The 26,326-nt window shown below is 46.2% G+C and overlaps 1 protein-coding gene across 2 annotated transcripts in view; it reads right to left on the reverse strand.

Annotated features, from left to right (window-relative positions):
• Nucleotides 1–5,688: 5,688 nt before the first annotated feature.
• Nucleotides 5,689–26,326, reverse strand: part of LOC126027390 (ATP-dependent RNA helicase DDX19B) — a 28,857-nt gene continuing 8,219 nt past the window's right edge. The window contains exons 3-12 of one of the 2 annotated variants that reach the window (XR_007502256.1): nt 17,046–17,099; nt 16,234–16,369; nt 15,913–16,005; nt 12,623–12,725; nt 10,995–11,109; nt 8,715–8,892; nt 8,242–8,479; nt 7,049–7,180; nt 6,516–6,707; nt 5,689–5,972 (exon numbers count right to left, since the gene is read on the reverse strand). Coding sequence is in view for 1 of the 2 variants with exons in the window: in XM_049786405.1 (XP_049642362.1) it covers nt 5,911–5,972; nt 6,516–6,707; nt 7,018–7,180; nt 8,242–8,479; nt 8,715–8,892; nt 10,995–11,109; nt 12,623–12,725; nt 15,913–16,005; nt 16,234–16,369; nt 17,046–17,099 (1,334 nt within the window). In the remaining variant the exon portion in view is untranslated. Of the gene's footprint in view, nt 5,973–6,515; nt 6,708–7,017; nt 7,181–8,241; nt 8,480–8,714; nt 8,893–10,994; nt 11,110–12,622; nt 12,726–15,912; nt 16,006–16,233; nt 16,370–17,045; nt 17,100–26,326 lie in introns of both variants that reach the window. The other variant, XM_049786405.1, reaches the window with a different exon arrangement.

Here is a 26,326-nt window from a genome sequence, read left to right on the forward strand (position 1 = left end):
GAGAAGTTGGAGAGGGAAATAAACAGCTCCTTTACGATGCCCAGTCAGTACTGGATTTGCACAATAACAAGGCTGAATCACAGGAGTATGCAGATAAGGGACTTAAAACAAGTGAGGTTGGAAGTCATATTCTTATAACCATGTAAAGTGATTTTTTGTTGTTGATTTGGGGATAAAACCCAACAGAGGTCAGGGATTACTCCTATAGGGGCTCTGGGATCTTATGGAGTACTGAAGATCAAACCTGTCAGCTGCACGCAGATCAACTACCCTGCAGAATGATCACTCTGCCCCCCTTATTTTTTTTTTTTAATATGGAATGCTTCACAAATGTGTGTCATCCTTGCGCAGACTGCCCCCTTATTTTTGTTGTTGGGACTACATCTAGCAGTGCTCATTGCTTACTCCTACCTCTGTGCTCTGATGTCACTCCTGAAAGCGATCTGGAGACCATATGTGGCACTAAGGATACAACCTGGCCTCCTGTATACAAGACAAACACCGTCTACTCCTGTACTAGCTGTGCCCTACCCCCCATATTTAATAGGGACAAACAACTCCCAAGAGTACAAGCAGGGACAGACACTGTATGGGAGGCAAATTGCTCAGGATGACACACCTGGTGGCACTCAGGCTTACTCCAGACTATGCTCAGACTATGTTCCCTGGCACACTCAGGGAACCAAATGGGATGCTGGAGATCAAACCTGAATTGGCCACATGCAAGGCAAAGGCCTTACCTGCTGTACTATTTATTACTTTGGTCACACCCAGAACTGAGCTTAGGAGATTATGTGATACCAGGGATCAAACTTAAACTTCAAAGGTGCTAAGCAGGGGCCAGCGAGGTGGCGCTAGAGGTAAGATGTCTGCCTTAGCCGATCCAGCACTAAAGGTGGTTGGTTCGAATCCCAGTGTCCCATATGGTCCCCCGTGCCTGCCAGGAGCTATTTCTGAGCACACAGCCAGGAGTAACCCCTGAGCACCGCCGGGTGTTGCCCAAAAAAAACAAAACAAAAAAAAAAGATGTCTGCCTTGCAAGCGCTTGCCAAGGACCACGGTTCGACCCCCCCCAGCGTCCCATATGGTCCCCCCAAGCCAGGGGCAATTTCTGAGCACTTAGCCAGGAGTAACCCCCGAGCATCAAATGGGTGTGGCCCGAAAAACCAAGAAAAAAAAAAAAGGTGAGCTTGTTTTTGTATTAATTTTCTTTTTTCTTTTTTTTTTGGTTTTTGCTTTTTGGGCCACACCCGGCGGTGCTCAGGGGTTACTCCTGGCTGTCTGCTCAGAAATAGCTCCTGGCAGGCACGGGGGACCATATGGGAGACCGGGATTCGAACCAACTACCTTTGGTCCTGAATTGGCTGCTTGCAAGGCAAACACCACTGTGCTATCTCTCCGGGCCCATTTTTGTGTTAATTTTCTATTCCCCTGCCTAGAGTACTCCTATAACTTGCAATCCCACCTTTCTCTCATAAGTAAACAACTCCATTTCTTTCTTTCTTTTTTTTTTTTGGTTTTTGGGTCACACCCGGCAGTGCTCAGGGGTTACTCCTGGCTCTATGCTCAGAAATTGCTCCTGGCAGGCTCAGAGGACCATATGAGATGCCAGGATTTGAACCACCAACCTTCTGCATACAAGATAAAGGCCCAACCTCCATGCTATCTCTCCGGTCCACAACCCCATTTTCTTTTTTTTTTTTTGGTTTTTGGGCCACACCTGGCGATGCTCAGAGGTTACTCCTGGCTGTCTGCTCAGAAATAGCTCCTGGCAGGCACGGGGGACCATATGGGACACCGGAATTCGAACCAACCACCTTTGGTCCTGGATCGGCTGCTTGCAAGGCAAACACCACTGTGCTATCATCTCTCAGGGCCCCACAACTCCATTTTCTGATGAAATTTTACCTGACCTTGGGAATTCCTATTTTTTTTTTTTTTATGGTTTTTGGGTCACACCCGGCAGTGCTCAGGGGTTATTCCTGGCTCCACGCTCAGAAATTGCTCCTGGCAGGCACGGGGGACCATATGGGACGCTGGGATTCTAACCGATGACCTCCTGCATGAAAGGCAAACGCCTTACCTCCATGCTATCTCTCCAGCCCCCAGGGGGAATTCCTATTTCATCAGAATGAAATAGCCTTTATCTTAAATAATAATGAACAGGGGTTGGAGAGATAGTACAATAGATAGGGCACTTATTTGCCTTGTACACAGCTGACCCAAATTTGATCCTCAGCCTCCCATTTTGGCACTGCCACGAGATTCCTGAGTGTAGTCAAGAGTATACCCTGAGGCATTTGCCTTGCACAAGGCTGACCCAGGATGGACTGTGGTTCGATCCCCCAGCGTCTCATATGGTCTCCAAAGCCAGGAGTGACTTCTGAGCGCATAGCCAGGAGTAAACCCTGAGTGTCACCAGGTGTGGCCCAAAAATCCAAAGAAAAAGTAAACCCTGAGCAGTAGAAGATGCGGCCCAAAAACTAAAATAAAATCAATAAACGAAAAACAAAAAAATGAAAACCAACAACAAAAGGAAAAGACCCATTGACAGGTTTAATTTTGATTTCTTTCTTAGAACTAGAAAAATAGAAAGGGCTTTGTATATGTTGCCATTGACCTTCTTTGAAGTAGTGTCTGAAGGGCTGTGAGCATGAAGTAAAGCAGGGGTCTCAAACTCATGGCTCTCCATACAGGCCCGCGGCCGGCCTTCAAATATTGCAGTATTCATGATTATTCGCTTACCGAATAATCGTAAAATCGCATTAGTAAGAAAAAAATCGCATTAAACATTCGCATACCCCGAGCAGTTCCGTTTGGGGTATAAAAACGTTTAATGCGATTTATGATTTTTTTTTTTTTTTTTGGTTTTTGGGCCACACCCAGTGACGCTCAGGGGTTACTCCTGGCTATGCGCTCAGAAGTCGCTCCTGGCTTGGGGGACCATATGGGATGCCGGGGGGGGGGGGGGGGGGGGGGGAATCGAACCGTGGTCCGTCCAAGGCTAGCGCAGGCAAGGCAAGCACCTTACCTCTAGCGCCACCTCCCGGCCCCATGATTTTTTTTCTTACTAATGCGAATTTTTTTTTTTTGGTTTGGTTTTTGGACCACACCTGTTTGACGCTCGGGGGTTACTCCTGGCTATGTGCTCAGAAATCGCCCCTGGCTTGGGGGGACCATATGGGACGCCGGGGGATTGAACAAAGTCCGTCCTACGCTAGGGCTTGCAAGGCACTTTACCTCTAGCGCCATCTTCCCGGCCCCACTAATGCGAATTTTTATTGCGAATATTCAGTAAGCGAAATCCCTTATGCGGCCCTGCCTCACCCCAACTTTGCCTCCTGCAGCCCCCAGGTTTGAGTTTGAGACCCCTGAAGTAAAGGAATGTGCAGAGCTCCCTGGCAAGGCTATGGAGACCTCCTGCCCAGGGAAGCAAGGCCAATTCTCAGTAGGCAGCTGGCAGCTGATGACCAAATAAGGAATCAGTATCTGCATTCCCATATGATTGCGAACACCAAAACAAGCTACTCTGCTTCTTATCTCCATGAATGAGACCTTAGTAACAGACACTTCATAATTGGACTTAATTACATGGATAATGAAAACATTAATGAGTTCTTTTTTTCCCACCACCCCAAGCATCCTGAGACTTCTAAAGATATAGCCAATGAATAACACTCAAAAAAAAAAAATTTAAACCCACTGTTTATAGTGAGGAAAACTGAAAATTTTCACTGGTCCCAAATCTCCATTTCCCAAGCAGATTTGTCAAAGAGACAAACACAGGAACTTACAAAGAGACTTATAGGAGAGGAAACCCTGTGAGTTCTGAGGAGCTCACCAAGCGATGCCTTTCTGCTGCTCTGATGGGCAATATTCTGGGCTAGATGGGCTATGTATTCCAGGGAATTCTGGGGGCCTGGCATGGACAGAAGATGATAAAAGGACTGTAAAGAACATGGCCTGCAATACACAGAAACATTCCACAGTCATCTGACCTTTACCAAACAGTCCACACTGGGAAGCTCTCAGGAAAAAGCATTTACACACAATCCTATATATATGCACACACATTTGTATGGGGTCCTTAAGGGCCCAGTCTCTCCAGATTAAGAATTGTTGATCTGGGCCGGAGAGATAGCATGGAGGTAAGGCGTTTGCCTTTCATGAGGGGGTCATCGGTTTGAATCCCGGCGCCCCATATGGTCCCCTGTGCCTGCCAGGAGCAATTTCTGAGCCTGGAGCCAGGAATAACCCCTGTGCCAGGTGTGACCCAAAAACCAAAATAAAAAGAATTGTTGATCTAGATTTGTATCAAATTGCCACTTCTTGCACCTACTCTGATGAATCTGAAATACTCGGCCACCTCTCTGTGCAGCTTTGAGGCTACTCAGATCACAAGTGCTGAGGGCAGGTGAGGGGCAGATAGTTTGTGACCTGTGACACTTCTGTGCTCCTTTAAATTATTGCCCTTGACTGGTTACAGGACATGGGGGGGGAAGTGTCTTCTCCTCTGACAAGGTCTATAAGCCAGAAGAAGAGTCTCTGCCTACTGAAAGCAGTGGTGGATCCAATAGGTCCTCTGTAGTTTCAGGGCAGGGAACAACTTGGAGGCCAGTCCTTTTCCAGGACACATGACCTAGGTGAAACCTAAAGGAAAGGTCTGGGATTGAAATAGTTCTCACCACAGAGCATCCTACTTCCAGGCCTCATTCTAGACAAAGTGGCCGTTCTATACCAAGATCAAAGAGCTAGAGAGAACTCCTTTGGGTAGGGATTTCAATTTTCTCCTGCAGTTAAATTTCATCTGCTCTTTGGTGTCAAAAATCCTGGTGAGCTGTCAGAAGCTTCCATGACTGATGTTAGTCTGGTATTCTGCAGAGAGGTCAGGAAGAATGCAAGAAAGGCCTTGGATAAATGAACTAACTTAGCTGTCCCGTCTGCAGTCAAGGTACTGATGGTTCAAAATTAGTATAGATGTTCAGAATTAGTATAATCAACACATTAGAAATCTGAAACCACCCTAGTTCTGATAAAACATTGAGTTAAAAGTCCCTCCCTCCCCTCCCAGGGCTCGCTCTCTCTATAATGGAGAGAAAGGATTTGGAACTATTGTTGAGAACTTGAGCTATTGGGTGGCTGCTAAGGGACTAAACACTGCAAGTCTGTCTATCCCCTTTCACCTATTTGGGGCCACTAAGAAACCAAGCTGATACAGGTTGAGTAACAAGACTGCTGCATAGCCCAGAGAGAGCTGCAGCAGCAGCCAGAGCCACCACCCCTTCACAACATCCTCTTCTTAGGATATGTGTAGTCAAAGGCACCCTGGGAAGTGGCAGTGTCTTGCACACAAACCTACTCACATTGCAGGCTGGCCCAGGACTGCCAGATCCATCCATTCCAATAGCAGCTGCATCACTCACACACATTCCACCCCAGTCCACTGTAGTGGCTCCAGCCTACTCTGCCATCTCATTAAACTTGGCTCACACACATGATCTAGGGCCTGGCTTTTTCTGGGCTCCCATGACTCATATTTTCCATCCCTTGTACAAAGGGTTAGAGGCTGGCCCAAACATTCCGAACAAGAGCAGAGACAGGGCTGTCACAATAGGTCACATACGAGTGATTAGCCACAGCATTAGCTTAAGAGTTGAGGTGGGAAATGATGACCTGATAGAGAAGGGGTTGCCAAAAGGTAAATTTCTGTGTATTCACGCCTAATCTTCAAAAGTTTTGTAAACATTTTTCTCTACCATCCCCCATTATTTGTACAATTTTTGTCCAGTCCAAACGTAATTGAGTGAGGTAGGTAGTTTTTCGCTGCTCGAGCCTTTGCTGGGGTGTGAGGTTGAGGCCCAGGCTGGGAAAATATGACTCTCCACGCAGGGGCAGCGCCTAGGTCACACCTCAGTTGGCAATTTTCTCAATCTCGTCCAAGTCATCAGTGTCCAACCTTTCGATCTTCTTATCTGAGGAAGGAGAGATGGAGAGATCAACGGGGTCACCTGTTTCACCATAGAGCAGGGGTCTCAAACTCGCAGCCCGCAGGCCATTAGTGGCCCTCCATACAACATTTTGTGGCCCTGCCCTAGAAGAATCTTTTTTGTTTTGTTTTGTTTTAGTTGTTTGGGTCACACACCCCCAATGTTCAAGGCTTACTACTGACTTTGCACTAAAGGATCACCCCGACTTTGCCTCCTGTGGCCCCCACGTAAATTGAGTTTGAGACCCCTGCCATAGAGGGATGTGCTGAGTGGCAGGACAGCACAAAGGAGTTCCGGATGTCACAGGCCGCCCTGTGAACCCCCCCAAACCCAGCATGACATATGATCAGAGCCCACAGTGGCCTTCCACAGGACCGGGGGCATCTCTCTACACCTGGCCTATCCGCTCCAGGGCTGCTCTTGCAGAAAACCAACATGCCAGTGACCAGGGTAGTGGCCCAGGGACAGAGGCCTAGGAAAAGGCATTGGAAAAAGCCCCTTCCCACCCTGCCAGGGGCCTGCACTTACTGAAGTGCTCCTGGATCCTGTTCAGGATGTCCATGCTGTGCTTGCTGTCCACCATGTTCACCGCCAGGCCCCTCTTGCCAAAGCGGCCCGTGCGCCCGATGCGGTGCAGGTAGGTCTCGTTGTCAGGGTTCCCGTCCTTGTCCACGGGGAGGTCAAAGTTGATGACGACAGACACCTGCTCGACATCGATGCCTGCGATGGAGGCGGACAGGCGTGAGGCCAGGCCACTCTGGCTGTGGGGTTCATTCTCGGGGAGGGAGTGTAGGAACAGGGAGCGCCCATGGGTCAGGAAAGCAGAGCACCAGGGGCTGGGCAGGGCATGGGAAGAGCTTGGTAGGCACAGAAAGCTGAGAGCAGTGACACAGGGCCCTCCCACACAAGCAGAGCTCCCTGTCTTCTGAAAAGTTCTCCCTGAGACCAGGGGGTGCCCCAAGACTCAATGCCCAAGGACATCTAACTCCTGGAGCATCTGCTGTCCCACAGCACGAGCACGTCTGCTCACCGCGGGCGCACACGTTGGTGGTGACCAGCACCTTCTCTTTGCCCTCCCGGAAGCGCTCGATCACAGCTGCCCTCTGCTCCACCACCATCTCCCCGCTCAGCAGCGCCACCTGATGGCCTTCCTTGGAGAGCTCGCCTGCCAGCCAACTCGCTGTTTTGCGTGTCTGGAGTGAAAAGAATTGTTTTAAATGCAGATACCTGTAAAAAAAAAAGAAATGAAGAAACTTGCAACAAAGGCCCGCTGAGTTTAATCAGCAAGATGGCTTTACAATTCCCCAAATAGAATATTAGTCACTTTGTTTTAGGGCTAGGGCGGTGAAGGGAGGTTGTGGCCCACATGCAGCAGTGCTCAGGGGCACATATATAGTAGTGAGGAACAAACCCAGGTTGGCAATGAGCAAGACAAGTGACTTAACCTTGTCGCCTCTGGCCCAAATTTTAGGCCACTTGTTTCTTTTGAGTGTGTTTTTATTTTTTGGGGGGTCACACCCAGCAGTGTTCAGGGGTTACTCCTCACTTCAATCTCAGCAGTCACTCCTGGCAGGCTCAGGGGACCAAAAGGGATGCCGGGAATCAACCGCTGACAGTCCAGAGTTGGCCGAGTGCAAGGCAAACGCCTTACTGCTGTGCTATCTCTCTGCCTCCTCAGTTTTGTTTTGTTTTGGTTCTGGTTTTTGGTTACAGCCGGAGATGCTCAGGGGTTGCTCCTGGCTCTGTATTCAAGAATTACTCCTGGTAGTGCTCAGGGGACTATATAGGGTGCCGGTGACAGAACCCAGGTCAGCACATGCAAGGCAAGCGCTATGCCTGCTGTATTATCTCTCCAATCCTGGATTTTTTTTCTCTAACTCATCTCTAGATTAGTTCATTGTGGGCTGGAGCAAGAGTACAGCAGGTAGAGCATTTGCCTTGTTGCAGTTGACCAGGGTTCGATCCCTAGTACCCATATGGTCCCCAAGAAATACCAAGTATAATCCCTGAGCAGAGCTAGAAGTAAAGCCAGAGCACTACTAAGTGTGGCCCCAAAATAGAAAGAAACAACATCAGGGTGACTCTCTAAAGTGCAGGAGAGCAAACCAGGGTAGGCAGTATGCAAGGCAAGAGCCAAACCCTGATCATATCTCTTCATCCTTACCTACCCCTAAGTTCTCAGGCCACACAGAATGAAGCAGGGCCTCCTGAACCCCTTAGGCTACTGCCTCCTGCTGCTGCCGCCACTACTCACATGACAGAAGATCATGGCTTGTGCGATGGTGATGGCCCCATAGAGGTTACAAAGGGCCTGGAACTTCTCGTCGCGGTTGCTGCACAGCACGTAGTACTGCTTGATGGTGTCCAGCGTCTCCTCCTCGCGCTTCAGCTTGATGATGTTGGGGTCGGGGACCACCTTCTGGGCAAACTTCCACACTGAGTCCTCAAAGGTGGCAGAGAAGAGCAACATCTGGCAGTTCCTGGGCAGCATCCTGCAGGGTAGCCCAGGGACTCTGCATGAGCCCAGCTCTCCCAGGGAGAAGGCAGGAGCAAGCAGCGTTGGTCTACTCCCTAATCTCAGCCCAGGCTCCTTAGGAGCAGTTCTGCCAACCAACAGCTGCTTAGAAAAGAGGGGAACTAAGAAGCTGGTGAGTGAACAAGGTTGGGGGGGGGGGTTGAGGATATGGGAGAGGCTACTAAGTTCCCCCCCTCTTCTGAAGCCTCTACCTCTGGATGCGGACGCTCTGGTCCTGGTGGCCCTGCGTCGCGATCATCACGTCGGCCTCATCCAGGACAAACACTTTGATCTTCTTGGGGTCAATGAACTTGAGCTTAGAGCACCAATCCAGAACAGTGCCCGGGGTGCCAATGACGATCTGTTCACTGATCTTCTGACCACGCTCCACTGTGGGTGGAAGGGATTTCTTTGCCTTGTATAGTTCTACACTCTCCATTCTTAGAAACTCTAAAGCTTTTCCTACTTTACAGAAAAACCAGGATAACACTCTAACTTATACGTATTCTTTTCCACTTCTAATTTTTTTGTGTGTGTGTGTGTTTTGGGTCACACCCGGCAGTGCTCAGGGGTTATTCCTGGCTCCATGCTCAGAAATTGCTCCTGGCAGGCATGGGGGACCATATGGGACGCCGGGATTCGAACTGATGACCTCCTGAGTGAAAGGCAAACGCCTTACCTCCATGCTATCTCTCCAGCCCCTCCACTTCTAATTTTTGCATGTGCAAGGTCCTAGGGAACTCTGGGAACGCAAGGACCGATCCCAGGCCCCATTTTGAGCATGTGTGCTAAGGTCCTCTGAGCCATTCCTTGGTCCCAACACTATGGGTCGTAAAGGACACACACAAAAGAAAATACTACTAAAAAGATATCGAAGTGACACAAAGGAAAATACAAAAATCTATGAAAAATAGAACAATGCACTGAGCACAAGCTTTGGATAGAGGAAGTCAGAGCTAGATCCACAGATTGCATGCAAACGACCCACGTTCAATCCCTGCACCCCATATGGCCCCCTGAACCTTGCCAGAAATGATCCCTCAGCAATACTAGGTATAGCCAAAATTAAGACAAATAAACACAAGGAAAACTCAGATGTAACAGGGGGAAGGAAATGGTAGGGAGATGAATTTAGATTAGAAGAAAATTAAAATGACAATAACCAAATGAAAGACACAAGCACTGATTCAACACTGATTCAATTTGGGTTCAAAGATGAGTCATAAGTGCTGAGAAAACAGAACAAGGGGATTAGTTTGAGTCAGATTCCTCATGCCACATGGTTCTTTATCACATGGAGAGTGATACTGAAGCAGAGAGCCAGGAATAGGCCCAAGCCCAAAACTAACACAAAAGAGGAAGAACAGATGTGTAGCTCAGGCTCAGTGGTGAAGCACCCTCTTCACAAAAGTTAAGGCTCTTGATTTATCACCACACCTCTCTTCCCTGCTGAAACATGATCAATTCCTGTCATCGTCAACAACATGGATGCATGTAGAGAGTGCTGTGCTTAGTCATGACAGATGGAAAGACAATCATTGTGATTTCACTTGAATGACATATAAACAAATGTATGAATTAAACAAATCCATAAAGTAAAGTAATATTAGTGGTTACCAGGAAGAAGGGGGGAAGAAGGCAGGTGGGTAAATTATGTGAAAGAAGATATCACATTAAAAATAGACCAGGCCAAAAAAAAAAATGTAGATCAGGCCAGAGAGATAGCACAGTGGTAGGGTGTTTGCCTTGCACACCCAGGACAGACGGTGGGTTCGATTCCCGGCATCCCACCTGGTCCCCCAAGCATGCCGGGAGCGATTTCTGAGCGCAGAGGCAGGAATAATCCTTGAACACACCTGACCCAAGATGAACCTGGGTTTGATCCCCAGCATACCATATGATTTGAGCCTGCTAGGAGCGACTTCTGAGCGAAGTCACCCCTGAGCGCCACCGGATGTGACCCAAAAACAAAACAAAACCAAAAAAAACTTTCAATGGGGAACTTAATGTAGAATAGAGGCATATTGATTTATGGTGGTGCATACCTGAAACATTGTTTTAAATACAATGTTACGCCAAAAGAAAAAAAAAAGCATTCCTAGAAAAACCCCAAAACCCCACATATAGAAGAAGCAAAGATGGGGCCCAGAGAGATAGCACAGCGGCGTTTGCCTTGCAAGCAGCCAATCCAGGACCAAAGGTGGTTGGTTTGAATCCCGGTGTCCCATATGGACCCCCGTGCCTGCCAGGAGCTATTTCTGAGCAGACAGCCAGGAGTAACCCCTGAGCACCGCCGGGTGTGGCCCAAAAACCAAAAACCAAAAAAAAAAAAAAAAAAAAAAAAAAGAAGCAGCAGCAAAGATGGCAAAAAGCTAGAAGCTTGTGAACTTAGGTGGAAGGTACGTATGCACATTTCGACTATTATGTATCTTTTGTAATTTTCCAATTCAAGAAGAAATATACTTAAAGGAATATATATATATTGTACTCACATTTATTGCCTCGAACAGCGTAAGCCAGTTTCAGCTCAGGGTAAAATTTGCCCATCTGCTCAATCACTTTTCCTGTTTGAAGGGCAAGCTCATAGGTCGGGGAGAGACAGAGACACTGGGAAGGTAAGAGTGCAAAGATTACATCCTTCTGTGATGGGCTATTGCCAGAGAACCTGCTTATTTTTCCAGCAAAAGATGAAGACAAGAGCATGTATGTAAAAGTGCACACCATTTCTTTCTTTGACTTGCAATGTCACAAGATAGAATTTCAGTGGTTAAGAGGAAGGGCCATATCCATGATGACAGGGGACCACGTGGTGCTGGGAATTAAACTTGTAACCCTCACATGCAAAACACATGTTCAGTCCTTTAGATCATCTCCCCAGCTAGAATTCTTTTTCTCTCTCTTTTATTTTGGGAGAAAAGGAGGAGTTTGGATTACACCAGGCTGCATCCAGAGCTGACCACTAGCGCAGTACTTAGGGATCACTTCCAGTGATGCTCCAGGAACCATATGTGGTGCCAGGGATTGAACCTGATCTGCTGCATACAAGGCAAGCAAGCACTGTAACTGTCATACTACCTCTTAGGCACACACGTTAGAATTTTTTTTTTTCCTGTTTTGTTTTTGGGTCACACCCAGCAGTGCTCAGGGGTTACTCCGGGCTCTAAGCTCAGAAATCACTCCTGGAAGGCTCAAGGGACCATATGGGATGCCGGGATTCGAACCACATTCTTTCTGCATGCAAGACAAATGCCCTACCTCCATGCTATCTCTCTGGCCCCACAAGTTAGAATTCTTAAGAATGAGAGGGGCCGGAGCAATAGCACATCAGTAGGGCATTTGCCTTTCACACATCCAACAGAAGACAGATCCTGGTTTGAATCCTGACATCCCATATGGTCCCCTGAGCCTGCCAGGAGCGATTTCTGAGCACAGAGCCAGGTGTGACCCCCCCCCCCAAAAAAAAAAGAATGAGAGAATTCTGTCTGAGTAAGAACATCTATGGGTCATAACAGCATCAAGACCCATGTAAAAAGAATTTAAAATTCCAATGGGAGTTATCATTTCTCTTTACTTTCTGAGAGTTCTCAGAACCCCCTAATAAATGATGGGTGATTTTTCAGTATGTGAAGGAGCCGTGCCTGGCAGCATTAGCCAAGAACTGATACTTTGTGAAAGGTTAACAGGCTCTTAATTACTACCACAAAATCAATTCAACCACACTGCTGATAGTTCCCTTAAAGGGGTTCATGTTTGGGTAAAAATACAGAGTTTGGCTTTTATATTTGGGTTGTACTGGTGGTGCTCAGGGGGATAATCCAGTGGAAGATGAGATACCAGGAAAAAAATCCAGGGTTCCTATATGCAAAGCATGTGCAGAGCTTAATTCATCAGATGCTTTTTGTTTTGTTTCTTTGTGCCACTCTCTGGTGCTCAGGGCTTACTCCTAGCTCTGTGGTCAGGGATCACTCCTAGAGGATATGATGAGGTGCTAGGGTGCAAACAAATCCAGGCTCGACATATGGCAACTGCTCTGCTTGTTGTCCTACCACCCCAGCCCCATCGAATGGAATTGGCCCCTCTAATTTCATTCTCAGAAAACTCCAATTCACCAGGCCCTTACCTGAGGGTATCTGCTTGCAGGTTCGACTTGGCTGAGCATGGCCAACACAAAGGCAGCAGTTTTGCCAGTACCAGACTGAGACTGGGCTATTAAGTTCTGTGGGCTGCATGGGGAAAAAAAAATGTTTAAATCTCAAGTAATACATTCAGTTACTGAAAAGTCAAGCCTAAGGAATGAGTGTTTAGCTGGACATGAACACTGCAGGTGGCTGGGGAAATGCTGAGGTGACCCCTTCTCATCCCTGGCCTCCCTCCCACACTCAATTCCGAGCACTTCCTTCCTACTATGCGTGGTCACTGCTGTGTCCACAACTGCCAGGGCGAGTGAACACAGTTGGAGGGAGTGATGTTTAGAGAAGTCAGAGGAGAAAGACAAATGCCACATGATCTCACTTAGATGAGATAAATAAAAGAAACCAAATAAGGGGGAACAGGCAGTGCCCAATTGAAAAACAAACAAGGGCCCGGAGAGATAGCACAGCGGCGTTTGCTTGCAAGCAGCCGATCCAGGACCAAAGGTGGTTGGTTCGAATCCCGGTGTCCCATATGGTCCCCCGTGCCTGCCAGGGGCTATTTCTGAGCAGACAGCCAGGAGTAACCCCTAAGCACTGCCGGGTATGACCCAAAAACTAAAAAAAAAAAAAAAGAAAAAAGAAAAACAAACAAAAAAACCAAACCATTGAACTTTGACTACAAAACTGAAGTTATAAGGCTGGGGGAGGAGGAGGCTTGAGAAGCCAAAAGGCAGAGGAGGCATGGAGTGGCAGAGAGACAAAGATGGAGGGTCCTTGGAACCAGCGAGGTGGTGCTAGAGGTAAGGTGTCTGCCTTGCAAGCGCTAGCCAAGGAAGGACCGAGGTTTGATCCCCTGGCATCCCATATGGTCCCCCCAAGCCAGGGGCAATTTCTGAGCGCTTAGCCAGGAATAACCCCTGAGGATCAAACGGGTATGGTCCAAAAAAACAAAACAAAACAAAACAAAACAAAACAAAAAAACGATGGCGGGTCCTCAATTGATACTGTGGTGGTTAACACCATTGTTTTTTTTGTTTTTTTTTTTTTTTGGTGGTGGTGGTGGTTGGTTGGTTGGTTGGTTGGTTTTGATTTTTGGGCCACACCATGCAGTGCTTGGGGGTTTATATGGGATCATATGGGGTCTGCAGATTGAACCCAGATTGGCTGCTTTAATAAAAGACAAATGGCATCCTACCTGCAGTACTAATCTACAGCCCCAGATCTTTCCCTTTCTTCCCTCCCTCCCTTTTTTCCTTCCTTCTCTTCCTGGGATCAGGGATCACTCCTGACAGGCTCAAGCAATATAGGTGGTATTGGAGATCAAACCTGGGTTGGTTAGTGCAAGGCAAGTGCCCTATCCACCATATTACATTCCAGCATCAAGTCCTATTTATTTTTACTTTAGCACTTACAAAACAATTTTTATATTGGGGGCCAGAGCAAAAGCACAGCAGTGGGGCATTTGCCTTGCTAGTCTGATCTGGGACAGACCCAGTTCGATTCCTGGCATCCCATATGGTCCCTCGAGCCTGCCAGGTGTGATTCCTGAGTGCAGAGCCAGAGTAACCCCTGAGCATAGCTGGGTGTGGCCCAAACCCCCCACCAATTATTTTTATGTTGAACATTGTATGACTTATGACTTTGTAACTGTGTATCTTGTAGTGATTAAATTAAAAAAATGTATTTAGGGTAAGGCATTTGCCTTTCATGCAGGTTGGTGGTTCGAATCAAATCCCGGCATCCCATATGGTCCCCCGAGCGTGCCAGGAGCGATTTCTGAGCATAGAGCCAGGAGTAACTCCTGAGTGCTGCCGGGTGTGACCCAAAAAAAAAAAAAAGTATTTAAAATTTTTTATTTGATATATAGTTCATAAGCTACACTATTCATTAAAGTGTATAACTTTGATATATAGTAAATAAACCACAATATTCACTAAAGTGTATAACTTAAGTAGGGCCAGAGAGATACACAGTGGATAGGGCTTTAACCTTGCATGCAACCGACCTGAGTTTGATCCCCAGCATCCCAGGTTATCACCACATCCTACCAAGAGTGATTTCTGAGGACAGAACCAGGAGTCACAACTGAGCGCTGCTGGGTGTGGCCCCAAAACCAATAAAACAAAGTATATAACTAAGTGGATATTTTGTATGCCATTACTTTCTATAAACTATGATAAGCTTATAAATTTTCCTTTCTTTTTTTAGGCCACACCTGGCAGTGCTAAAGGATTGTTCTTCTACATACTTAGGGGATATGGACTCAGAGATCAGACATGATCCTCCTACATGTAATATATGTATTCAGCCCTTTGGGGCATTCTTTCTGACTCAAAACTTGCTGTTTAAATCACCTTTGTTTCTAGAGGGGGCCACATATGGCAGTGCTTGGTGGGACACACCTGGCAGAGTATAGGGTTAAAGCACTTGGCAGGTCACACAGCCAACCTGGTTCCATTCTGAGCCTGGCACTGCATATATGGTCTCTGAGCACCTCAGGAATGATCTGTGAGCACAGCCAGGTGTGACCCCAATCACCTCCCAGCCCAACAAAAAATAAACAGGGTGGGTAAGACAATACAGGAGATAAGAGTCTATTTCAGGGATATGGTTTTTCTGTATTTTATTTTTCCTGGTTTCCTTTTTATTCTCTATTTTAGTTCTCATGGTTCCCTTTGTATATGGAGCATCAGGAGTCCTCCCAGCAGGGTTCAGGGTGCACAAGGATCCCTCCAAACAATACTTGGGGCTCAGCACAGCAAACCCACTAAAAACCCAATGACTGAACACTGAGGCTTGACAAAGTGCTGCTCCTCTGGTCTAACTGTGGAGAAAGGCCCTGGGATATACCAGGGCCAGGCAGGACAGTTTGAGGCAGGAGATGAATGTGGTGTCAGGAAGTAAAATAAGGGCTTCTGGGCCCGGAGAGATAGCACAGCGGTGTTTGCCTTGCAAGCAGCCGATCCAGGACCAAAGGTGGTTGGTTCGAATCCCGGTGTCCCATATGGTCCCCCGTGCCTGCCAGGAGCTATTTCTGAGCAGACAGCCAGGAATAACCCCCTGAGCACCACTGGGTGTGGCCCAAAAAATCAAAAAAATAAAAATTAAAAAAAAAAATAATAATAATAAGGGCTTCTACTCTAGTCCTTCAAACAATCTCCCAAGCCCCTTTCCTCGCTTCTATAAAATGACCATATATAACTAAGATAGCTTTTGAAAATAATAAAATGAAAACCAGAGAAATAAAAGTGTGGCAGCATTATATTAGGACACTTACGGTTCTGCAAGCATCAGGGGCAAGGCATTCTCTTGAATCTTGGAGGGGCGGTTGAAACCCATGGCATAAACACCCTGGAGAAGCTGTGGTTTTCTAAAAGAAGTTGTAAAGAAATATTTTAGTACCTTAGGTTATAGGAAAAAGCTAAACACATGGGGCAATTTTTTCCCTTCTACTACATACTTTATAGAAAGCAATACCCAAATTATGCTGAACTGAACACAATGTGTGAGGAAACTTAATAGCATAAAGCAGTAGCTGAGTCTAGAGAACTGTCTAAATGTCTGAAGAGAGCTCACGAATGAATAAGTAAGTACTCACAGTCGCAGCTCCTCAAAGGACTTCACAGAGTATAGCGGGGAGTTGGGGTCCCGCTGCAGCACCTCCACCTGGTTTGTGTTATCCACAAGGTTGCTTCGGATCAGCTTGTTGAGTAGTGACTGGGCGGCTCTGTCCTCTGGAAGGCAAATGGGAAAAGATTTTTGGGGCCAGAGAGATAGCATAGCTGAAGGGCGTTTGCCTTGCAAGCAGCTGATCGAGAACGAATAGTGGTTCAAATCCCAGCATCCCATATGGTCCCCGTGCCTGCCAGGAGCAATTTCTGAGCACAGAGCCAGGAGTATCCCCTGAGCACCGCTGGGTGTGACCCAAAAACCAAAAACAAAAAAAAATATATATATATATATATATATATAAATATAAATATATATATATATATATATATATATATATCTTTAAGTTTAATTTCTTAGACAGGGGAGTGATTTAAATTTTATTTTGTAGGGGCCGGAGAGATAGCAAGGAGGTAAGGCATTTGCCTTTCATGCAGAAGGTCATCGGTTCGAATCCCCGTGCCTGCCAGGAGCAATTTCTGAGCATGAAGCCAGGAGTAACCCCTGAGCACTGCCGGATGTGACCCAAAAACCACAAAAAAAAAAAAAATTTTTTTTTTATTTTGTAATGGGAAATATTTACTGCTATCCTGAAGTTCCTTGGTTGTTCCAAGTAAAATTTCTTGAAAAGGGAAACCATTAGTGTTCCTTCATCAAAAATTACACGAAAAATTTCTGGTACTGATTCCAGTGTAAAATCTGGAATGTAGAATCTCAAATGAAGAGAACTGAAAGGCTTACCTTTCTCATCTTCCTCTGTCTTCTCTGCATTCGTATTGGTCTTAACCACAGCACCTTAATCAAACAAAAAGTGGTTAGAATTCAATCAAATCACATCCCCTACCAGCATTACCACATTACCACGGCTAAAACAATCAAATTATAATTGTTAATTATTTTTTAATTTGCATTTTGGACCACTTAAGGCAGTGCTCAGGGAACTATGTGGAATGCCAGGAATCAAACCCTGTTTGGCTGTACTCCAGGCAAGTGCCCTTCTTGCTGTACTCTGAACCCTCTATTTGTCAAATCTAAGACATCATAAATATAAATATCTAGAGAGTAAAAAATAAAAAATAAAGAGATCATGCCACAGATTAAACACATTATACTTGAAATAACCCATCTCAGGAAAAAACTATTTGTGGTTTCAGTTTTCCACAACTAAGCTAACTGCCTACTGGCCTTAGTGTTAAAAGGGGAAAGCTTGTAGTGGAATTTCCCTGGACCTGTAACATTCCTTTCAATTTTGTGGATTGTTTCCTGTGTCAGCATTTGCTCCCAGACTTGTGCCTCCCATTCCCTTGGGATTGGGTCATGAGGTTTCCGGTTAATCTAGCACCCAAACAAAGAACAAGGAACAGAGGCCCGGTCTACAACTGGTGAGATGTTCCCTGGGGTTATTTCATAGTTATTCAAGTGAATAGAGATAGCACAGTGGTAGGGCATTTGCCCTGCACGCAGCCTATTCAGGACACACAGTGGTTCGAATTCCATTATCCCACATGGTCCCCCATGCCTGCCAAGAGCGATTTCTTTCTTTTTTGGGGAGGGGGGCACATCCAGTGGTGCTCAGGGATTACTCCTAGCTATGTGCTCAGAAATCGTTCTTGGCTTGGGGGACCATATGGGACACAGGGGGATTGAGCCATAGTCTGTCCTTGGCTAGCACGTCTAAGACCCCATCTGTTTTGTTTTGTTTTGTTTGTTTTTGGGTCACACCCAGCAATGCTCAGGAGTCACTCCTGGCTCTGGGCTCAGAAATCGCTCCTGGCAGGCACAGAGGACCATATGGGATGACGGGATTTGAACCACGTCTGTGCTGGATTGGCTGCGTGCAAGGCAAATGCCCTACCGCTGTGCTATCTCTCTGGCCCCCAGGAGCGATTTCTTTTTTTTTTTTTTTTTTTTTTTTTGGTTTTTGGGCCACACCCGGCGGTGCTCAGGGGTTACTCCTGGCTGTCTGCTCAGAAATAGCTCCTGGCAGGCACGGGGGACCATATGGGACACCGGGATTCGAACCAACCACCTTTGGTCCTTGATGGGCTGCTTGCAAGGCAAACGCCGCTGTGCTATCTCTCCGGGCCCCAGGAGCGATTTCTAAGCACAGAGCCAGGAGTAACCCCTGAGCGCCACCTGGTGTGACCCCCCCCCAAAAAAAAAATACTTGTGTATGTAAACATTTTTTTTTATAATTTTTTTATTTTGAATTATGAGAACAAAAGATGCAAAGAAAGAGGATAAGGTAAAGTTACAGTGGAAGGACAATCACCCATAACATAATTATCAGAAGAAGTCCCCTTGCTGATATCTTAACTTTGAACTTTCACCAAAGAAAGTTAAGATAAATAAAACAGAATCCATGTGCAATTACTTTGTCCCTCAAGTCCCCAGATTGTAGCACATTATAATATTTCTTAACAGCACACAAGGCAATCTAAAGCCATCAAACTTACGTAACTCCTTAAACATTAGAGGCATAGTATTTTTTACATTTCCATGTACATGCATATTAGCTTAAGTTAACCTCAAATTTTAAGTGGGTGCGTTTTAAGGATTAGAGTCAAAGGAGCACAGTAAAAACGGTGTTAGAGTGGCAATTGTTGTTTGCATAGGCCCACCAAAATATGAGAGGCATGGAAAGGAATAACCTTGGCCTAAATACAAAGAGATTCTACCCCTGAAGTTTCCTGGCATAAGACCAGCTCTAGGCCTCAGGAAAGTTATCGTTCGCTCCAAGACATTGTCCGTAGCACCAACACACTTATCACACAGTCTCTGTTGTTGGTCTCATGTTTCTGTATTAAAGATTCTGGAATCTGCATGTCCTACATTGAAGTCATGATGTGGAGTGCCTTCTCGTTTCACCTCACCATGAAAGGGCAATGCAGGAAGCCCTTTCCTGTAAGCAGGTTGTTGTTGTTAAGTCTTCTCAGTGTTAAGGGAAGTCTCTTTTGAGCAGGACGATGTCTGAGCAGTGGTAGGGTCTTCCGTGGTAGAGGATTGCTTCCAGGTGATGTTATAGACAAACCTCACAATTAAGGGGCAATACAGCAAGCCCTGTCCAGTAAGCAGGTCTTTGTTCTTGTTGTCTTCTCAGTGTTAAGGGGTGTTTCTTTTGAGTAGATGTCAGAGCAGCTGTAGGGTCTTTCCTGGTACAGGAATGCCACCAGGTGATGTTATATACAACCTTGGATGTTTTGTAAATGTCTTCTGTAGATCAAGGGGTGAATGGAGAATGCCCATTCTTCTGAGGCCTGTGCCAGGTCTTTATGTCAATGTTCAGGGAGAAAGGTCTCATTGCACTACAAGATTTGTGTGTTCCCATTTTTATTAGATAAGAACTTATTGGTATTTATAGTATTTTTCCATGTTAGTGTGCCTACGCAAACAAGATATAAAGGCACGTGGTGCTATCAGATATATGGGGGCATAAGAACATTTCCAACAAGACCCATGACTTGGTTCAAACATAAGTATTAAACTGAGGGATTCTTTCACACCAAATTCCATATTGAGCAGTTCACAAAGAGAAGATAAAAAACATGGGGGGGGGGGGCCGGGTAGGTGGCGCTGGAGGTAAGGTGTCTGCCTTGCAAGCGCTAGCCAAGGAAGGACCTCGGTTCGATCCCCCGGCGTCCCATATGGTCCACCCAAGCCAGGGGCGATTTCTGAGCACATAGCCAGGAGTAACCCCTGAGCGTCAAACGGGTGTGGCCCAAAAACCAAAAAAAAAAAAAAAAAAAAAAAACATGGGGGGGGAGGGATCATCACTGTATAAGAAAGTATTTAGCAAAAGTTATAGCCGTCAAAGAAAACACCCATAAAATGTTGAAAAGATATGTGTCCTTTTTATGCCTTTTAAAATAGTTGGGTGGGTGTTAACTCTAGGGCACCACTTTGGTCTGTGACTTAGGACTCAACAGTACTTAAGTTAGAAAGGGTATAAAAGGAGTAATGATGATAGGAGTTAAAGAAGTTAAAGAGAAATATGAACTTATGAAGGGGTATGCAAAAGGGCAGAGTAAAAAATGGACATTCTGCATACATAAAAACATAATTCAATGATAGTGAGTACTATTAAAGTTTCTTGTGAGAGTACTATTAAAGTTTCTTGTGAGAGTACTATTACAGTTTCTTGTGAGAGTACTATTAATGTTTCTTGTGAAAGTACTATTAATGTTTCTTGTGAGAGTACTATTAATGTTTCTTGTGAGAGTACTATTTTTTTTTTTTTTTGGTTTTTGGGCCACACCCGTTTGATGCTCAGGGGTTACTCCTGGCTATGCGCTCAGAAGTCGCTCCTGGCTTGGGGGACCATATGGGACACCGGGGGATCGAACCACGGTCCGTCCTAGGCTAGTGCTGGCAAGGCAGACACCTTACCTTTAGCGCCACTGCCCGGCCCCGTGAGAGTACTATTAATGTTTCTTGTGCTATCGCCCCCGCGCGATTTTGAAAATGTAGACTGGACAGAGATTACCAGTGTCAGCCAAACCTCCTCCTGCTAGACTCCCGGCTCCCAGGAAGGAGAGATCCTTCAAGAAGCTGGGAGACCAGAAGCTCAGAGCCCCACCCAGACCCTCCCTAAGGAGCCGCATGGATAGTGGGGGAAGGCCTAGGGTACCTTCAAGCTCCACCAAGGGACCCAACTCACCGGCTTGCCCAGGCGTGTGGCCCGGGGAAGCCCTGGAGATCTGGAGCAAGGCGGCAGAGGGGTGCTGGGGTTACCCAAGTCCCGCACCCCCCCTAGGCCTGGCCAAGCAGGCCTCCGGCATGGCGGGGGCCTGCCAAACCTCCTCCTGCTAGACTCCCGGCTCCCAGGAAGGAGAGATCCTTCAAGAAGCTGGGAGACCAGAAGCCAACATTTTATGGGATTATGTTACTGACCCTATCCTGATAGGTGATTCTGCCCCCACCCTAGGGTGGTACCTGATTCTGCTTCCACCATTGGGTGGTATCTGATCCCACCATTGGGTGGTACCTGATTCTGGGGGATAAAAACAAGGGTCTGTGGAAGGCGAAGGGCTTTTTGGCTGGAACTGAGGCTGAGACTTTGGACTTCAGTTTTGTCCACAGAATAAAGCTAATATTTCCACAAGCCTGACTGTCTGCGAGCTGTTTACCCGCCCTTTCATCTCAGAACCATCGACTGGACAGGGTGGCAGACGCATGCTCCGAGCTGGAGGGGAAAGACCTCATCCTCCATCCCTCCATCAGTCAACCTTTTCAGGGGCTGACTTGCAACAATACTGACATAGTAATTTATGTGTTAGTTATTCTGGTAGTGATTCTTATCAGCATAATAGCTTATATGTATTGTGAAATGTGAAAAGCTCAGGCTAAGTGTTCTGAAACCACTCCAGCTGCTTCTGAAGGGATTTCAACTGTTTCTTAAGCGCCCCCTACTGTTTCTGAAGTCTCCAACTTCAGAAAACAAAAGCACTTTCCTAGTAGTGACAAGTGCTTAAGCTAAAAGCCCTGAGGCTGGTAATTCACCACTTCCATTGGCCCTAGGCCAGAGGAGCCAACAACTGACATTGATTTGCTAGATGAAAGAAATGCCAAAAATGAAAGTGATGGCCTGGAGAGATAGCACAGCTGTGTTTGCTTTGCAAGCAGCCGATCCAGGACCAAAGGTGGTTGGTTTGAATCCCGGTGTCCCACATGGTCCCCTGTGCCTGCCAGGAGCTATTTCTGAGCAGACAGCCAGGAGTAACCCCTGAGCACCGCAGGGTGTGACCCAAAAACCAAAAACCAAAATAAAAAAAAAAAAATGAAAGTGACAGTCTAATCAGATGCTGAATCAGAAAGAGGATCTGTGGGGCCGGAGATAGCATGGAGGTAAGGCGTTTGCCTTTTATGCAGAAGGTCATCGGTTCAAATCCCGGAGTCCCATATGGTCCCCTGTGCCTGCCAGGAGCAATTTCTGAGCATGGAGCCAGGAATAACCCCTGAGCACAGCTGGGTGTGACCCAAAAAAAAAAAAAAAAAGAAAGAAAGAAAGAGGATCTGAAAGGTTACAACCTACTTTACCCCTCCCTGCACCACCTCAGAGTATGGGATAACCCCATCCCACCCCTGCCTCAACACCTCAAAGAATGGTGGTATTAACCCAGGCCAGCTCCAACCTATATGAGTTGGACTCTCCAATCCTATGTGGATTTAAATATGGAATATCTCGATTTGAGAAAACATACTCAGAGTATGTTCCACTTTCTCCATTTGTGAATTCCTTGTTATCTGGAGTGACAGTGGGTGCTGGTTCCATCAGGACTTTAATACTGTGGATAAGACCTGAGTGCTTCGCAACTTTTACAGTAGAAAATGTGGTTTGCTGAAGGAGCTAAAACTAAGCATGATAGCCTAGATCACTCTGGAAGGATGGCTGCAGAAGTTCTGTTGTCTTATGACAACAGAAGTTCTGTTGTCTTATGAGCTGTTAATAGGGGAAGGGGCTTTCTCAGATACAAACAAGCAGGAGAAATTTTACCTCCGTGCTGTTTTGGAGCTCATCAGAGAGCTTGTGTTGAAAGCTTGAGAAAAAGTTGATGCAGATGCTGAATTCAAGGACAGCTTTACAAAAATCTTTCAGGCCATTTCAGAGCCATTTGCAGAATTTCTGAGGTAACTGACAGATGCTATCCGGAGGCAGATTAAAGACAAGGAAGCACAATAGGTCCTGACAAAAATGTTAGCCTTTGAAAATGCCAATAAAAATTGTCAGGCTGGGCCGGAGAGATAGCATGGAGGTAAGGCGTTTGCCTTGCTTGCAGAAGGACGGCAGTTGGAATCCTGGCATCCAGGCCTGCCAGGAGTGATTTCTGAGCGTAAAGCCAGGAGTAACACCTGAGCACTGCCAGGTGTGACCCAAAAACAAAAACAAAAACAAAAACAAAAACAAAAAAAGATTGTCAGGCTAAATTATGTCCCATTAGAGAGAGAGAGAGAGAGAGAGAGAGAGAGAGAGAGAGAGAGAGAGAGAGAGAGATGTCATAAGATTTCTACATGTTTCTAGAAATATTGAAACATGAAATTCTACCACCCCTTTAGCAACCTATGTGGTACAGAGGCAAACTCTGAAGAACCAAAACAAGTACCTTTTTTTTTTTGGGGGGGTGGGGGGGTTCTTGGGCCACACTCGTCAGCACTCAGGGATTACTCCTCGCTCTGCACTCAGAACTCGCTCTTGGCAGGCTCACAGGACCATATGGGATCCCAGGGATAAAACCTGGGTCTGTCCTATGTCATCTGCATGCAAGGCAAACATCTACTGCTGTGCGATTGCTCTGGCCTCAGAACAGATTCTACATTTCATACTGTTAGAGGACACGGTGGACTCTACCTAAGGAGACCACCTGGACTTTGCCTGAGGCATGGTAAAGGATTCCATTGGGCTAGAGGTTTTCATCTAACTGTGTTTTGAGTAACTTGGGAAGAGGTAGAAACCCAGCCTGGGAAGTTCAGGACAGGAGACCAGTGTAAGATGATACCCAGCTATTAACCCAAAACAAAATTTCCTCTTTCCTTTTCACCTCCTTTTCACATAGCCCTTTGATATGTAAAAGTTCACCTGAATTCTTGCTCCTCCCTCCCCTTCCCTGGTGAATTTTGTACTGGAAGAATACAGAAAAAGAAAAGGTCAATTTTGGTTTGGCTTATGCAGAGATATTATGAGGCATGGACTGACTCCATGAATCTCCTGAATGGCTTGGTTTATTAATCCTTTGTGGCTACTCTACCTGCATCAGGCCAGTCTGCCTGGGGTTAGAGATACAGCGTGCAGGATGATCTTAAAACCATATTTTACAACTGGTGCTCGAATAACAACATGAGGACCAGAGAAGACCCCAATGATGGTGAATGATTTGATGCTCTGGAGGATAATCACCATGACAGCCTCCTTGAACTGGACTGAATATGCAGTAGCCTTCACTGAAACATGGTCCCTGTTCTGAATGTGGCAGAGGCCCCTTCAGGTGGACCGGAAGCAGGCAGTGAGGGGAGGAAGTTGAAGACTCTCAACCACATTCCAAAAGTGCTTTGTGCAAAGATCTCTGCCCTCCAACTACAGCAACTTATCTAAATCACTGATGGGGTAGAAGCCCCAAGGGAGAAAGCCCCATTGGAGGGGGACCAACAGTGGGTCCCCCACCCAGATTCCAGCCCAGGAACCAAAGGCCTTTCTTTGCCAGACAACCTCAGCAGCCTACTACAGAAGATGGAGGCCCCAAGCCCAGCTGAAGTCCATCTGAGATGCTACTTTCAGAACCAACCGCAACTTTCTTCTACATAAATCTTTGACCCTAAACTGTGTATGCTACCTGTATGGATCTTTTTTTGGTTTTTGGTTCACACCCAGCAGCGCTCAGGGGTTACTCCTGGCTCTACGCTCAGAAATTGCTCCTGGCAGGCTCGGGGGACCATATGGGATGCCGGGATTCAAACCACCATCCTTCTGCATGCATGGCAAACATCCTACCTCATGCTATCTCTACAGCCTCTACCTATCTAGATCTTAATAGCTAGCTACTCATTTGTTCTATGCCCCCCCTGCAAACAGAAAATTTTGCACTCAACTTTAGTGATTTATTATTAGTTTGCACAGTTCTGAGGAAATGCATAATGTTGTAGTTTTTAATGATTCTCAGCTATCCTAGTGTATGTTTTTCCAATTGTTATGATACTTGATTGTATATATATATATATATTTTTTTTTTTTTTGTGTGTGTGGTTTTTGGGTCACACCCGGCAGTGCTCAGGGGTTACTCCTGGCTCCATGCTCAGAAATTGCTCCTGGCAGGCACGGGGGACCATATGGGACGCTGGGATTCGAACCGATGACCTCTTGCATGAAAGGCAAACGCCTTACCTCCATGCTATCTCTCCAGCCCCGATTGTATATATTATTTAACAACTTATTCTCAAAATTATGTCTACAAAAATTTTCTATGTCTTTGTCCACAGAAGTCAATAGAAAAGGAACTTTGATACTATATACCCTTCTTACAGTGCTCATTATAAGAATGTTTTAGCAAACTATTTTCAAACTGTATATATATCTGCAGAAATGTTCTTGTGACATTTGTTTCTTTTGGAAAAGGAACTTTGATGTTCTAAACTCATATTACAGTGCTTGGTGTAGAAAGTTTAAGAATTTTCAAATTCCCAGGGCCAGAGAGATAGCATGGATGTAAGGCGTTTGCCTTTCATGCAGAAGGACGGTGGTTTGACTCTGGCATCCCATATGGTCCCCTGTGCCTGCCAGGGGCGATTTCTGAGCATGGAGCTAGGAGTAACCCCTGAGCTCTGCCGGGTGTGACCCAAAAACAAAACAAAAAAAAAAAAAAAAAGAATTTTCAAATTCTCAATCCCAGGGCAGGGTCTTTTGCTTCCCCGCATCTCAGGAACAAACTGTTTGCTAACTGCTTGCTTCTAAGAAACAATTAAGCTAACTGCCTGCTGGCCTTAGTGTTAGGAGCAGAAAGCTTGTAGTAAAATTTTCCTGGACCTGTATCATTCCCTTCAACTTTGTGTGGACTATTTCCTGTGTCAGCATTTGCTCCCAGACCTGTGTCTCCTCAATCCCTTGGGATTGGGCTATGAGGCTTCCAGTTCACCTTACAATGGCCAGAGAGCAAGTAAAGGTGCTTGCCTTACATGCAGCCAACACAGGTTCAATCCCTGGCTCTGCCAGGAGTGACCCCTGAGTATGGAACCAAGAGTAAGCTTTGAGCATAGACTGGTGTGGGCCAACTCCCAAAAATGTTAAAAGGCATTTTTTTATTCCTAAATATGTACTGTTACTCATATTCAATATTCTTAGCCCTAACACTGCACCTCAAAAACTCATGTTAGGGGGCCAGAGAAATAGCATGGAGGTAGGGCATTTGCCTTGCATGTAAAACAACGGTGGCTCAAATCCCGGTATCCCATAGGGTCCCCGAGCCTGCCAGGAGCAATTTCTGAGCGTAGTGCCAGGAGTTAAAAAAAGCTCCTCTAAAGAACAAGACAAAATTCCT

This window comes from Suncus etruscus, chromosome 14 (genome assembly GCF_024139225.1).
Source record: "Suncus etruscus isolate mSunEtr1 chromosome 14, mSunEtr1.pri.cur, whole genome shotgun sequence".
NCBI classification, from domain to species: domain Eukaryota; kingdom Metazoa; phylum Chordata; class Mammalia; order Eulipotyphla; family Soricidae; genus Suncus; species Suncus etruscus.